This window comes from Podarcis pityusensis (assembly GCF_964106645.2).
Source record: "Podarcis pityusensis genome assembly, chromosome: 10".
Classification (NCBI taxonomy): Eukaryota; Metazoa; Chordata; class Lepidosauria; order Squamata; family Lacertidae; genus Podarcis; species Podarcis pityusensis.
In genome coordinates, this window is record NC_138035.1 from 63,490,041 (window position 1) to 63,502,568 (window position 12,528).

The 12,528-nt window shown below is 46.2% G+C and overlaps 1 protein-coding gene across 2 annotated transcripts in view; it reads left to right on the forward strand.

The window, feature by feature from the left end:
- ALG12 (ALG12 alpha-1,6-mannosyltransferase) overlaps nucleotides 1-10,285 on the forward strand; it is a 29,276-nt gene extending 18,991 nt beyond the window's left edge. For both annotated transcript variants that reach the window (XM_081023724.1, XM_081023725.1), the window contains 3 exons: nucleotides 34-203; nucleotides 3,001-3,076; nucleotides 9,808-10,285. In XM_081023724.1, coding sequence (XP_080879850.1) covers nucleotides 34-203; nucleotides 3,001-3,076; nucleotides 9,808-10,045 — 484 coding nt within the window. In that variant the 3' untranslated portion in view covers nucleotides 10,046-10,285. The remainder of the gene's footprint in view (nucleotides 1-33; nucleotides 204-3,000; nucleotides 3,077-9,807) is intronic.
- The last annotated feature ends 2,243 nt before the right edge of the window (nucleotides 10,286-12,528 follow it).

A 12,528-nucleotide genomic window follows, 5' to 3' on the forward strand; every position in this document is an offset into this window, starting at 1 on the left:
CCGCTAAGTCTCGTCTCCTTTTCTCCTTTGCAGTCTAAACAACTACAAGAAGTCTTGGTTGTATAAGTTGGCATCTCTCTTTGTTGCAGTACACCTTCTAGCTAATGCTGTCTACTCGGGAGTATCGCTGTATGTTTCCCACTTCAATTATCCTGGAGGAGTCGCCATGCAGAAACTCCACCAGTTAGTGTCTCCAACGGCAGGTGCGTGAAGCCGAGATGAAACTTAAGGAAGAGACTTTTGGGCTCGGGTCCCGTGACAGTCCGTAGGGGGCATCGTTTATGCGTTTGCAGATGCGTCGCTCGGCTTCGGGAAGCTGCTTTGAGGAGACAGCTCAGAATGGAGAAGCGACTGTCCTATGTTCACCGCATATGTCCAATACACCGCGATGCCACTGCGGCTGAGCGGCGCCAGGTTCTCAACACTGCGATGTATCGCCAGCCAAATGTTGTGATACGGTGATACATTGTGATGTTGAAAAGCTGGTGAAGAAACGAGCTGTGTCGGGTCTGGTTCTGCAAGGCAATGTGTTAGGGACCATGTTGAGGAGGGTCCCCTCCTCCTAATCCTGATCCTGAATCTTCTCAGGAGCAGGAGGACAGTATAATAATAACAATAACAATAACAATAATTTATACTCCGCCCATCTGGCTCGGTTTCCCCAACCACTCTGGGCGGCTTATTGGAATTGGAAGAGTGGTTTGCAGAGGGCCATAGCTCAGAAGGCAGAAGCTGGGAAATACTGGATGGGGAAGAGCTAGCAGAAGAAACAGTAGGAGAGAGAGAGTTAACAGATTCACAGTCTCTGGGCAACACCCACTCCCCTTCCCCAAAGTCCCGGAGAGCTCAGAAAGTGTCACAAAAGAAAACACAGAGGCTCCAAGCACAGATTACAAGAGGTAGGAGTGACGTACATTAATTGGGACGGAGCGGGGCATGACCTTAATTGGGAGCACCGCCATTCTGGTTGGATGTTTTCTTTTGTCCTTCCTTGTGCTTATTAAAGAAGCTAACTGGTTAGAATTCCCTTTCGTTTGATCGGCCATGGGGGAGGAAGCTGATTCCCCGAAGCCTGACACAATGCAGTGAGACAACCTCTGATCCCTCAGCGGGAGTGACAGCAAAGTCACCCCAGTGCCTCGTGGGGCCCAGCCTGAGGTGGCCTGTTCCTCTGCACACATCAGAGTGAGTCCGTCCCAACACCTGGCACACCGAGGGAAAAACGAGCTCCGTCAACTCTGGCACCTTGCGGCCAGTGTGGTGTAGTGGTTAAGAGTGGTAGTCTCGTAATCTGGTGAACCGGGTTTGCGTCTCTGCTCCTCCACATTCAGCTGCTGGGTGACCTTGGGCTACTCACACTTCTTTGAAGTTTCTCAGCCCCACTCACCTCACAGAGTGTTTGTTGTGGGGGAGGAAGGGAAAGGAGAATGTTAGCCGCTTTGAGACTCCTTCGGGTAGTGATAAAGCGGGATATCAAATCCAAACTCCTCCTCCCCTTCTTCTTCTTCTTCTTCTCTCAGTTTGAAGAGCAGAGCATGATGGCGCCTAAGTCTGGTGGCATATCGTGGGTGAACGGCGGCACCTCTCCTGACTTGGGAATGGCAGCAGTTTCACCTGCGATACACTGCCGGGCAAGGACGCCATCGCACTCTGGTCCTCAAACCAGCCCCAGGTGATGTATCAATGCATTGCCCAGGCCAAGATGCCACTTTGAGGTCACAGCTTCCCCCAAAGAATTCTGGGAGCTGTCGTTTGTTAAAGGTGCCGAGAGCTGTTAGGAGACCACTGTTGCCCTCCCGGAGCTATGGTTCCCAAAAATGGTTTTAAAAAGTCCCTCTTCACTAGGAACTCGTGAGGACCGCAGCTCTGGGAGGGGAATGACATCATAGTGAGGAGGATGACATCATAGTGCTTAAAATGTATGCTTAAAATGTGGCCAGTGGCTGAGGGAAAGGTTAAGTAGCCACCTATGAATTCACTGGTTTAAATTCCCTGGGCGGCAGGTAGATTGAGGGGCAGATCTTTGTAGCAGGTCAGCAAAAAATCCTGACTCTCAGTTGTTCATTTGATGTGGTGCTCTCTAGATATCGCTGGTCCATCTGTCCCAGACAGCACAGCCAATGGTTAGAGATGATGGGAGTTAGGGTCCAACAACATTTCAGGGGGCAGCACGTTGGTCACCGCCAGCTTAACAGCAGCGGCGACAATAAAGACCCCCCCTCTCCACAAAATAACATAAAATAGGTTGAGGAAATAAAGAAAGCTTGGAGGAGAGAGGAAACCGGAAATGGATTTTTGCAGGAAGGGACTCTGAGCTCGATTCTGGTCCTGGAAACTAATTCTTTTGCTGGGCTTGTGATCAGAGGTACCATGTTCTGAATAATAATAATAATAATAATAATAATAATAATAATAATAATAATTTATACCCCGCCCATCTGGCTGGGTTTCCCCAGCCACTCTGGGCGGCTTTCAACAAACTATTAAAATAAAGATGTCCATTAAACATTAAAAGCTTCCCTAAACAGGGCTGCCTTCAGATGTCTTCTAAAAGTCTGGTAGTTGTTTTTCTCTTTGACATCTGGTGGGAGGGCGTTCCACAGGGCGGGTGCCACTACCGAGAAGGCCCTCTGCCTGGTTCCCTGTAACTTCACTTCTCACAGTGAGGGAACCACCAGAAGGCCCTCGGAGCTGGACCTCAGTGTCCGGGCTGAACGATGGGGGAGGAGATGCTCCTTCAGGTATACTGGGCCAAGGCCATTTAGGGCTTTAAAGGTCAGCACCAACACTTTGAATTGTGCTCGGAAACGTACTGGGAGCCAGTGTAATTCCAAGTATATGTCCATTATTTTACACCAGGCTCCAGCTGGTGGACAACACACAGGGTTGTACTAAAAAGCATGTAAATTCTCCCTACCCCAGTGTTGATTAAGTTTTACTCCTTCCCTTCAAGCGTTTCTGTCCTGTTTATTTAGAAGCACTGTTTCGTTCTCTCCTCAGATGTTTCCGTCCATATCGATGCAGCTGCAGCGCAGACCGGAGTGTCTCGGTTTTTAGAAGTGAATTCGCATTGGAAGTAAGATTTTTTTAATATAATAATAATTTTTATTAGTTTTCCATTACAGTCCAGTAACAGCCTCATTATAACTATACCAATTTATAATACAATTATTAATACCATTTGTTCAAATTCCGAATTGTATAATTTAGATAAAGTGTTGCACGACAACTGATATTCCTGCATTGCAGGGGGTTGGACTAGATGACCCCTGGGGTCCCTTCCAACCCTACAATTCTAGGATTCTATTATTTTATCATTAATATTAAACAATTTATTTATTTATGCTTTTCAAGTTTATACATTTCACTAATTTTACAGTCATTTTGACATTTCAAGATTTCCTTCTGCCTCTTTCTGCACTTCCTTAAATTTGTTTATCGTACCTTCTGTATATTCAAATTAACTGAATTTACTCATTTATTCATCTTCTTTAAATATATACTCTTATAAAACTGCAGGTTATTACCATAATCCTGCCAATGTTTTTATCTGTTTATAATTTATCGGTAAATATTCAATAAACCGTTTCCGTTCTTTTGTAAAAGAAAATAATATGAAAATGTTATCTTGATTTCTTATTCTTCTTAATACGAATAAGAACTAGGATTCTATTCTAGATGCAGTTTTGGCTTTTGACGCAATCTGCAAATTGAGTAAAGTTGTGGGCCTACTATATCGCCAGAGTTCACAAAGGAATCTTCCCATTTCCCATTAATGGAAATCTAGGCAAATCTTTTTCCCAAACTGGGCAGCGCTTCGCCTAAATTCAGTTAAATGGATGTCAGCTTGATTAAGATGTGTGTGAGAAGCCTCAGCCCTTTGGCAGGAGCCCGTGTTTCAGCTCTGAGCACCTACATAAACTCAGTGACTCATATAGGACACCTGAGCTGCCTTTTCATCGCCGTGCCTCAAATCTGCCTCAAGAAAAATGGCTGGCGGCTGATTGTCTTCCTCCGGTGACTGACGGCGCATCAGCTTGACAGACATGCTAACGCAAGGCATGCTCTCTATCATCTGGGCAAAACCAGGATGAAAGGACGGGGCTGAATAATAGTGTTTGGCAGAGCTTGCGCCTTAATGACAGCTTCTTCAGTAGCCGGGGGCAAAGTATTACTCCAGGAGCCGGCCAGGTGTTTGGTTTTCTCCTGCAAGCATCCCATACTTGGTGTTTCAATTAGCAGCTAGCTTAGATTACGTGCAGCTGGCAACTGCAACCCAATTTATGAGGGCGGGAGCATCTGCCCAGTGACGGGCCAGGTTCCTCAAACAAAAAAGTCTGCACTGTTTTGCACAAGACTTGTTCTTCATACTTAGGGATGGAGGGAGATTATTCTGAGGAGCAGACTGCCCTGTTGTTGTTCTTTTCTGCCGGACCTTGGCCAACCTGGTGCCTCTTAGATATTTTGGGCTGCAGATCCTGTAGTTCAGATAGGCTGCGCTGCTAACACAGGGCTGAAGACATTAATGGGTGCGATTAACTGGAGCCAGCCAGCCTGGCTATTCCCTTAGCTCCCCGGGTGTCTATGCACAGCCTACCTTTCCCTGATGCCGGAGAAAGCCAAGCGAGTGTTGCAGAGCTGATGCACAAGGGTGAAAAAGTAGGGGAGCAATCAGAACAATTTGTCATCCATTGCTAGCGAGGAAGAGTCGTAGTGGTCTGCTACAGAAGTTTGCATCGCCTTCTGTGCGGTTTGTGAGAAGAGCCAGGGTGGCGTAACTGTTAGAGTGCCAGACTAGGACCTTGGGAGAGCAGGGTTCAAATCCCAAATCAGACAGTGAAGCCCTCTGGGTGCCCTTAGGCCAGTTGCCATCTCTTAGCCTAACCTGGGACGCGGGTGGCGCTGTGGTCTAAATCACTGAGCCCCTTGGGCTTGCCGATCAGAAGGTCGGCGGTTCGAATCCGGACAACGGGGTGTGCTCTTGTTGCTCTGTCCCAGCTCCTCCCGACCTATCAGTTTGAAAGCACACCAGCGCAAGTAGATAAATAGGTACTGTTACAGCGGGAAGGTAAATGGCGTTTCTGCGCGCTCTGGCTTCCATCATGGTGTCCTGTTGCGTCAGAAGCGGTTTAGTCATGCTGGCCACATGACCTGGAAAGCTGTCTGTGGACAAACGCCGGCTCCCTTGGCCTGAACGCGAGATGAGCACCAGAACCCCATAGTCGCCTTTGACTGGACTTAACCGTCCAGGGTTCCTTTTACTTTTTTCATCTCACTGGGTTGTTGTGAAGATGAAATATGGGGGGTGGGGTGGACGGTTAAGTCCAGCTTTCCAGGTCATGTGGCCAGCATAACTAAACCACTTCTGGCGCAATGGAACACCATGATGGAAACCAGAGCGCATGGAAACGCCGTTTACCTTCCTGCCGGAGCGGTACCTATTTATCTACTTGCACTGGCATGCTTTCGAACTGCTAGGTTGGCAGGAGCTGGGACAGAGCAACGGGACCTCACCCTGTCACGGGGATTCAAACCTCTGACCTTCCCAAGAGGCTCAGTGGTTTAGACTCCAAGTTAAAAAGGTAAAGGTACCCTTGCCCGTACGGGCCAGTCTTGACAGACTCTAGGGTTGTGCGCTCATCTCACTCTAGAGGCCGGGAGCCAGCGCTGTCCGCAGACACTTCCGGGTCACGTGGCCAGCGTGACGAAGCTGCTCTGGCGAACCGGCACCAGCGCAGCACATGGAAACGCCGTTTACCTTCCCGCTATAAAGCAGTACCTATTTATCTACTTGCACTTGAGGGTGCTTTCGAACTGCTAGGTGGGCAGGAGCTGGGACCAAACGACGGGAGCTCACCCCGCCGTGGGGATTCGAACCGCCGACCATGCGATCGGCAAGTCCTAGGCGCTGAGGTTTTACCCACAGCGCCACCCGCATCCTAGACTCCAAGTTAGGTGTGTATAAAGTAGCGACCTCCACTGACCATTAGGCGTTGTGTCTAAAATAAGGCTCAATGCTGCATAGGAATCACATCCGCTGAACTTGAAATCATTGTCCTAATCTCAGATGCTTTGGAATAGACCAAGACTGATGGAAGGGATGCAGTTCTATTTGTTATTCACAAACCTCAAGTCTGATTTAGCATTAAGGGCAGGTTCCAGTTTTTAATTTTTTTAAAAGAATAAAGACATCAAAACGCTCTTTACATCTTGGCCGTAGACACAGTTTGCAAATGAGGTAGATTTAATGAGATGTTTACTGGACCAGTATTTTATGTGCACATCATGTTCTCCGTTCTGTCTGGAAAATGCGGCTAAATCGCCTGAAGCATCCCCAAAGAAACTTGTTTCAATTTTAATGCCTCTCTCTGGGGCATTGTTAATAGCAAAGGGAAGTACATGTTGCTTAGGATTTGGGGAGGCGAATAAGATGTGCAGCTTTTTGCAATCGGAATAGTGGGCAGGGCTGCATTTAGTCGATGCGCACAGGCATTCTGCCATTGCTACAAGTTGGGTAGCTGTGCCCTGTTGCCGCTTCAGCCCCACGGAAAAGGCTTGATGCCCCCTATCACGGGCTCGCCGTGGTGTAGCTCCTTCCACTGCCGGTTGGCAGCCCATTCCAGTCGTGTTTCAATGTGCCATTCCGACCTATGCTCACTTTGTCCTACACAATTGATTTGGGTACAGTGGTACCTCGGGTTAAGAACTTAATTCGTTCTGGAGGTCCGTTCTTAACCTGAAACTGTTCTTAACCTGAGGTGCCACTTTAGCTAATGGGGCCTCCCACTGCTGCTGCGCTGCCGGAGCACAATTTCTCTTCTCATCCTGAAGCAAAGTTCTGAACCTGAAGCACTATTTCTGAGTCTGTAACCTGAAGCGACTGTAACCCGAGGTACCACTGTATTTGTGACATCTATGCTAGATACTCTTTGGGGTAGATAGTGACAGATTTCAGTGTCTGCAGGTCTAATGTTGCACCTCCCCTTTCTGCAATAGCTGCCACGATCCTTTATTTTTTTTAATGAAATGATAGTGCAAATAAGTATCTGTGCTATTCACTTACAAAACAGTAGGGCGATGAGATAGGCAAAACAGCCTAGTTTTTAAAAAATTGCCCAAGTTTGGCATTTTTTTAAAAAAATCTTCCTTGCTCCCTAGAACATCATAGATAACCTCCCATGTTTCTTTCCCCACTGTTCTATTTATGGCCCAGGAGTTGAATGTGGTTCGCAGACCTATCTTCTCCTGGGCAAACTGCCTAGGCTACTCTGTTTCTCAGACTGTGCTCTGCCCCCTTCTGTAGTCATTTTTGAGGGACTGGAATGTGACCTTGAATGATGATGCCTCTCTCTTGCCCGGAAAAAGGATGGGGAGTTGTGCGTGTGAAGGTTGTCCTTATGAGAATGTGGCTCTCCAATAACATGCTGTTATTCTTTGAAGGAGAACTACTTGAAAATGATTTACAGATGGTATTTAACTTCAAGTAGACTTGCTAAGATGTATAAAGACTGAATCAGATAGGTGCTGGAGATGCAAAGAGATGGAGGGAATGTTCTTTCATATGTGGTAGATTTGTAAAAGGGTAAAAGTGTACAGTGGTACCTCGGGTTACATACGCTTCAGGTTACATACGCTTCAGGTCACACACTCCGCTAACCCAGTGCTTCAGGTTAAGAACTTTGCTTCAGGATAAGAACAGAAATTGGGCTCCAGCGGCACAGTGGCAGCAGGAGGCCCCATTAGCTAAAGTGTTGCTTCAAGTTAAGAACAGTTTCAGGTTAAGAACAAACCTCCGGAATGAATTAAGTACTTAACCCGAGGTACCACTATATTGGGAAATGAATGATCCATAATGATTTGAAAAAAAATGTTTAAAAGTACTTTTCCCCAAAAACCCAGAGTCCTTTCTGTTGGGGATAATTCAGACTGAAATTCCCAGGTGTCAAAAACGGTTCTTTATGTATGCCACTACTGCAACCTTTTATTTTATTAACCCAAAAATGGAAAACGAGCGAGGTCCCAACCAGAGTGGCAACTTAAACTGATGGAATATGCGCAGCTTGCGGACCTAACATAGAATATGAGAACAGGAAGATCAAACATTTAGAGAAGATTGGAAAACGCTTATTGAATATATGGGGAATAACTGTGTACAGCTGAAAACGCTGGCAGCATTAAGATAAATTCAACAGTGTAAATAAGTTTTGATGGGTGTTATAATGGAATGCTGAATGGTATAGTTTCTGTAAAATATGCAAGGATTTATGATATGCAAAATGAACTGTGGAAAGAGAAGAAAGGAAGTCATTTATAGTTTAGGGATGTAAAAATGAGTAAAACAGAAAATTTAATAAAAGTTATATGCAAGAGAGAGCGAAAGAGAGAAAATGTGGCTCTGGAGCCCCACCACAACCCAAATCCTTCCACGCTGGAACACTCTCAACCATTTCCCCTGCTTAAATTCATTGTGAACGCTCTAGAAGCAACTCACGAGCCTTTGCAAACCAAGGAGCAGAGGCTGGCAAAACCGGTACAGTTCCATCGGCGCAGACATCACAAGACACTCATGTGCATTATTAACTGCACTCCCTGCCACTCTTGGCATCAGCCATTGGTTTTCTTCATGCATGCTTGGAGGAAACCGATTACTGGGATCCATTCCGGCCTAGCTTCAGGCCTGGTGATGGCACTCAAACTGCCTTGGCACCCCCGGGTGGAGGATATTTGTCAGGAAGGAGATGGAGGGAGAACCACTCTGCTCGTTCAGTTGGATCTCTGGGCAGCTGTTGATACTGTGGACCATAGTGTCCTTCTGGAGCATCTCAGGGAGGTGGAAGTTGAGGACTACTACTACCAGGGCTGCTTCATTCTGATGGTGCAGATGAAATATCATGGGTAGAATTCTACGGGACGTGGTGCTGAAAACAGTCAAGATCCAAGGATTCCCCAGGCAGGAACCTCCAGATGGTGGAGACGTCATGCACCATCCTGGTGCCCGGGCGTCTTCACTTGGTTGCAAGAGGCCAATATCCAGGTGCAAAATGCGCCTGGCAAATTTTGAACACTGCCCTCCTGATGTTGTTGCCTAGCATTATTATTCCTCACCATGACAGCAGAGAGTAATGTGAATTACGAGTCCAGCGTCACAAGCTGTGTGGGATGCGCAATTTTTATTGTTGGGTTTTAAAGTTGGGTATAGGGGACACGGGTGGCGCTGTGGGTTAAACCACAGAGCCTAGGACTTGCCGATCAGAAGGTCGGTGGTTCAAATCCCCGCAACGGGGTGAGCTCCAGTTGTTCGGTCCCTGCTCCTGCCAGCCTAGCAGTTCGAAAGCATGTCAAAGTGCAAGTAGATAAAAAGGTACCGCTCCAGCTGGAAGGTAAACGTCGTTTCCGTGAGCTGCTCTGGTTCGCCAGAAGCGGCTTAGTCATGCTGGCCACATGACCCGGAAGCTGTACGCCAGCTCCCTCAGCCAATAAAGCGAGATGAGCGCCGCAACCCCAGAGTTGGCCACGACTGGACCTAATGGTCACTGGTCCCTTTACTTTTTTATTACTTCGTTAAAATAAAATTACAATTAAAAAAGAATGTATAAAATGTAAATATATATAAAATATAAATAAAAGAATGAATAGAAGCAAAAAAAGGGGACAGCATGTGAAAATAATAATAATGATGATGATGATAGTTTTATTATGCTCCCACTACTATGCCTTGCTTATTTCCAGACTGGAGCAATGGTCTTACTTTTGAAAAGAAAAGAAAAAAAACTAATAGCAGTTTCTTATTGCTTATTCCCTTAACAGGTATGACAAACGGGAAGACCTCATGCCAGGTGACCCACTCATGTTTTCATACACACATATACTTATGGAGATGAACCCTGTTCACTTGTCACATTACGAGAAGACTCACAGAGTGCTGGCGCACATACATGGGACCAGTGGGATCAGATTGAATTTTACTGTGCTGCCTCCTGTTTCTTTGAACTTGAAATCCAAATTAGTCTTGTTGGAAAAGTTCCCCACGTCGGCCGGAACGTAATTTTGCAAACAAGCGCCGCGTACGTTTGCTAGAGAAATGCTCTTGCGCCAGTTGCAAAATGGAACGCAGTGGCTGTGGAAGATTGAGAGAACCCCCCCCCCCCCGCTCCCCTTTCTTGCGAGAGGATCGCATAGACGTGCATTTATATGTCAATATATATGGCACATTCTATATGTATTTCCACACAACTAAAACCTGATACCAAAAAATAAAAAATTGTGCAGACAGTTGTTTATTGTGTGTCCCAGAAAGATGTGACAGATGTGTCGTGTTTTTATGTTATTTCTTGTGCGTTTACGTAAATGTGAAAGGTAAAAAACTGCGTGTGTCTGTCCCCCATCCCCCACCTTCCACAGCTGACTGCTAGGTAAAAACCTTTGTTGTTGTTAATAATAATAATAATAATAATAATAATAATAATAATAATTTATTATTTATACCCCACCCATCTGGCTGGGCTTCCCCATCCACTCTGGGCGGCTTCAAAAAAAATATTAAAATACTGTAATACATCAAACACTAAAAGCTTCCCTAAACAGGGCTGCCTTCAGATGTCTTCTAAAAGTCTGGTAGTTGTTGTTCTCTTTGACATCTGGTGGGAGGGCGTTCCACAGGGAGGGCGCCACTACCAAGAAGGCCCTCTGCCTGGTTCCCTCTAACTTGGCTTCTCGCAATGAGGGAACCGCCAGAAGGCCCTCGGTGCTGGACCTCAGTGTCCAGGTAGAATGATGGGAGTGGAGACTCTCCTTCAGATATACTGGACCGAGGCCGTTTAGGGCTTTAAAGGTCAGCACCAACACTTTGAATTGTGCTCGGAAACATATTGGGAGCCAATGTAGGTCTTTCAAGACCTGTGTTATATGGTCTCGGCGGCTGCTCCCAGTCACCAGTCTAGCTGCCACATTCTGGATTAGTTGTAGTTCCAGATCACCTTCAAAGGTAGCCCCACGTGGAGCGCATTGCAGTAGTCCAAGCGGGAGATAACCAGAGCATGCACCACTCTGGCGAGGCAGTCCGCAGGCAGATAGGGTCTCAGCCTACGTACCAGATGGAGCTGGTAAACAGCTGCCCTGGACACAGAATTAACCTGTGCCTCCATGGACAGCTGTGAGTCCAAAATGACTCCCAGGCTGCGCTCCTGGTCCTTCAGGGGCACACTTACCCCATTCAGGACCAGGGAATCCTCTACACCTTGTTGTTAGGGACTACGGCATCTAAAATTTAAATTTGTTCTGGGCTTGCTCCGACAATCTGATTGGCTACGCGGTGTGGGAAAGCAGGATTGCCCAAAGTGCCTGTTTTTCTGGGTGGACACGTCTAGGTGTCATATTTGAATAGCCTCTGCATGCAAGAAATCCAACATGCAGAGGCCAAAGCTTGTGTAATAAAATCTGTGATGTGACTGTGATTGATGCTTGTATCTACTGAAGGTGCAAAGGCACAATTCAAACATGACAGCCATATGTGCTGGGCCCAAGTACAGGAGTTTTAACGTTTGGTGCAAACACATTCCCTGTATCCTGTTACCGGTTAACATTTCTGAACTAGCTCCCTAGTCTTTTTGCAAGCAGGCCACAGTTTAATTAATATATCACAATGGACGACCTCCTCAGAAAAGGAAAAAAATCAAGCTAACACCTTCAAGGTGCTAATGAGAGCTATCCAAACGTAAATTAGGAGTAAAATACCATACCCCGTTTCACAGAAGCATCAAATCATAAGAATTGGAAGGGACCCTGAGGATCATCTGGTCTGACCCAATATAGCGATCGAACCTGCAACATTGGCGTTATTGGCACCATGCTCTCCCCAGCTGAGCTGGGGATAATTTTTTGTGCGTGTTTTAATCATCACAACTCATTTTGGGAATTCCGGCTGCGAAATTCAAAGCTTCATTAATCCGTCGTCGTGGCGAAGCCACCTTTTAATAAAGCCAACATTTCCTTGCTTGTTTTAATTTTTAAAAAAATGTGGTGCTTTTCAAGTGGTAGAGAAATACAGTGGGAACTTTCAACCGAGGCAGATTAGCGATTGCAGCACATTTTCAGTGTGACCACAATACGGCACCTCGTGGAAAGAAATAGGTTTAGAGTCAGCTTAACAATTGTGCCAATAGCCTGAAACCAGCTGGCAGGGACACTGAGCTGCCCTTTTGAGGAAAAGGCATTTCTGTATTCTTTAAGCATTCTTTAAGATGTTTCTTAAAATTATGCATACGAACTTTATTTTCATTCAAAGAGAGCTAAGTACGCGGGTTCATAATTTTGGGCGTAGCCTTAGCACAGCATGAGCAGGGTGAAAATTTATCTCGATGCATCAAATGCCAACCTGCAAAACCAGTTCTCCTACTGTCCTGCAGTTCCCTTGCTCCCTCTGCCACACATGTGATCAATTTTATTCTGCGTCAAAGAGAAGAGTGCAATAGTTTTTCCTTGGTGTGTTATTTATTCAGGTATTCAGCAGCAGCTGGTTTCACTAAGGGC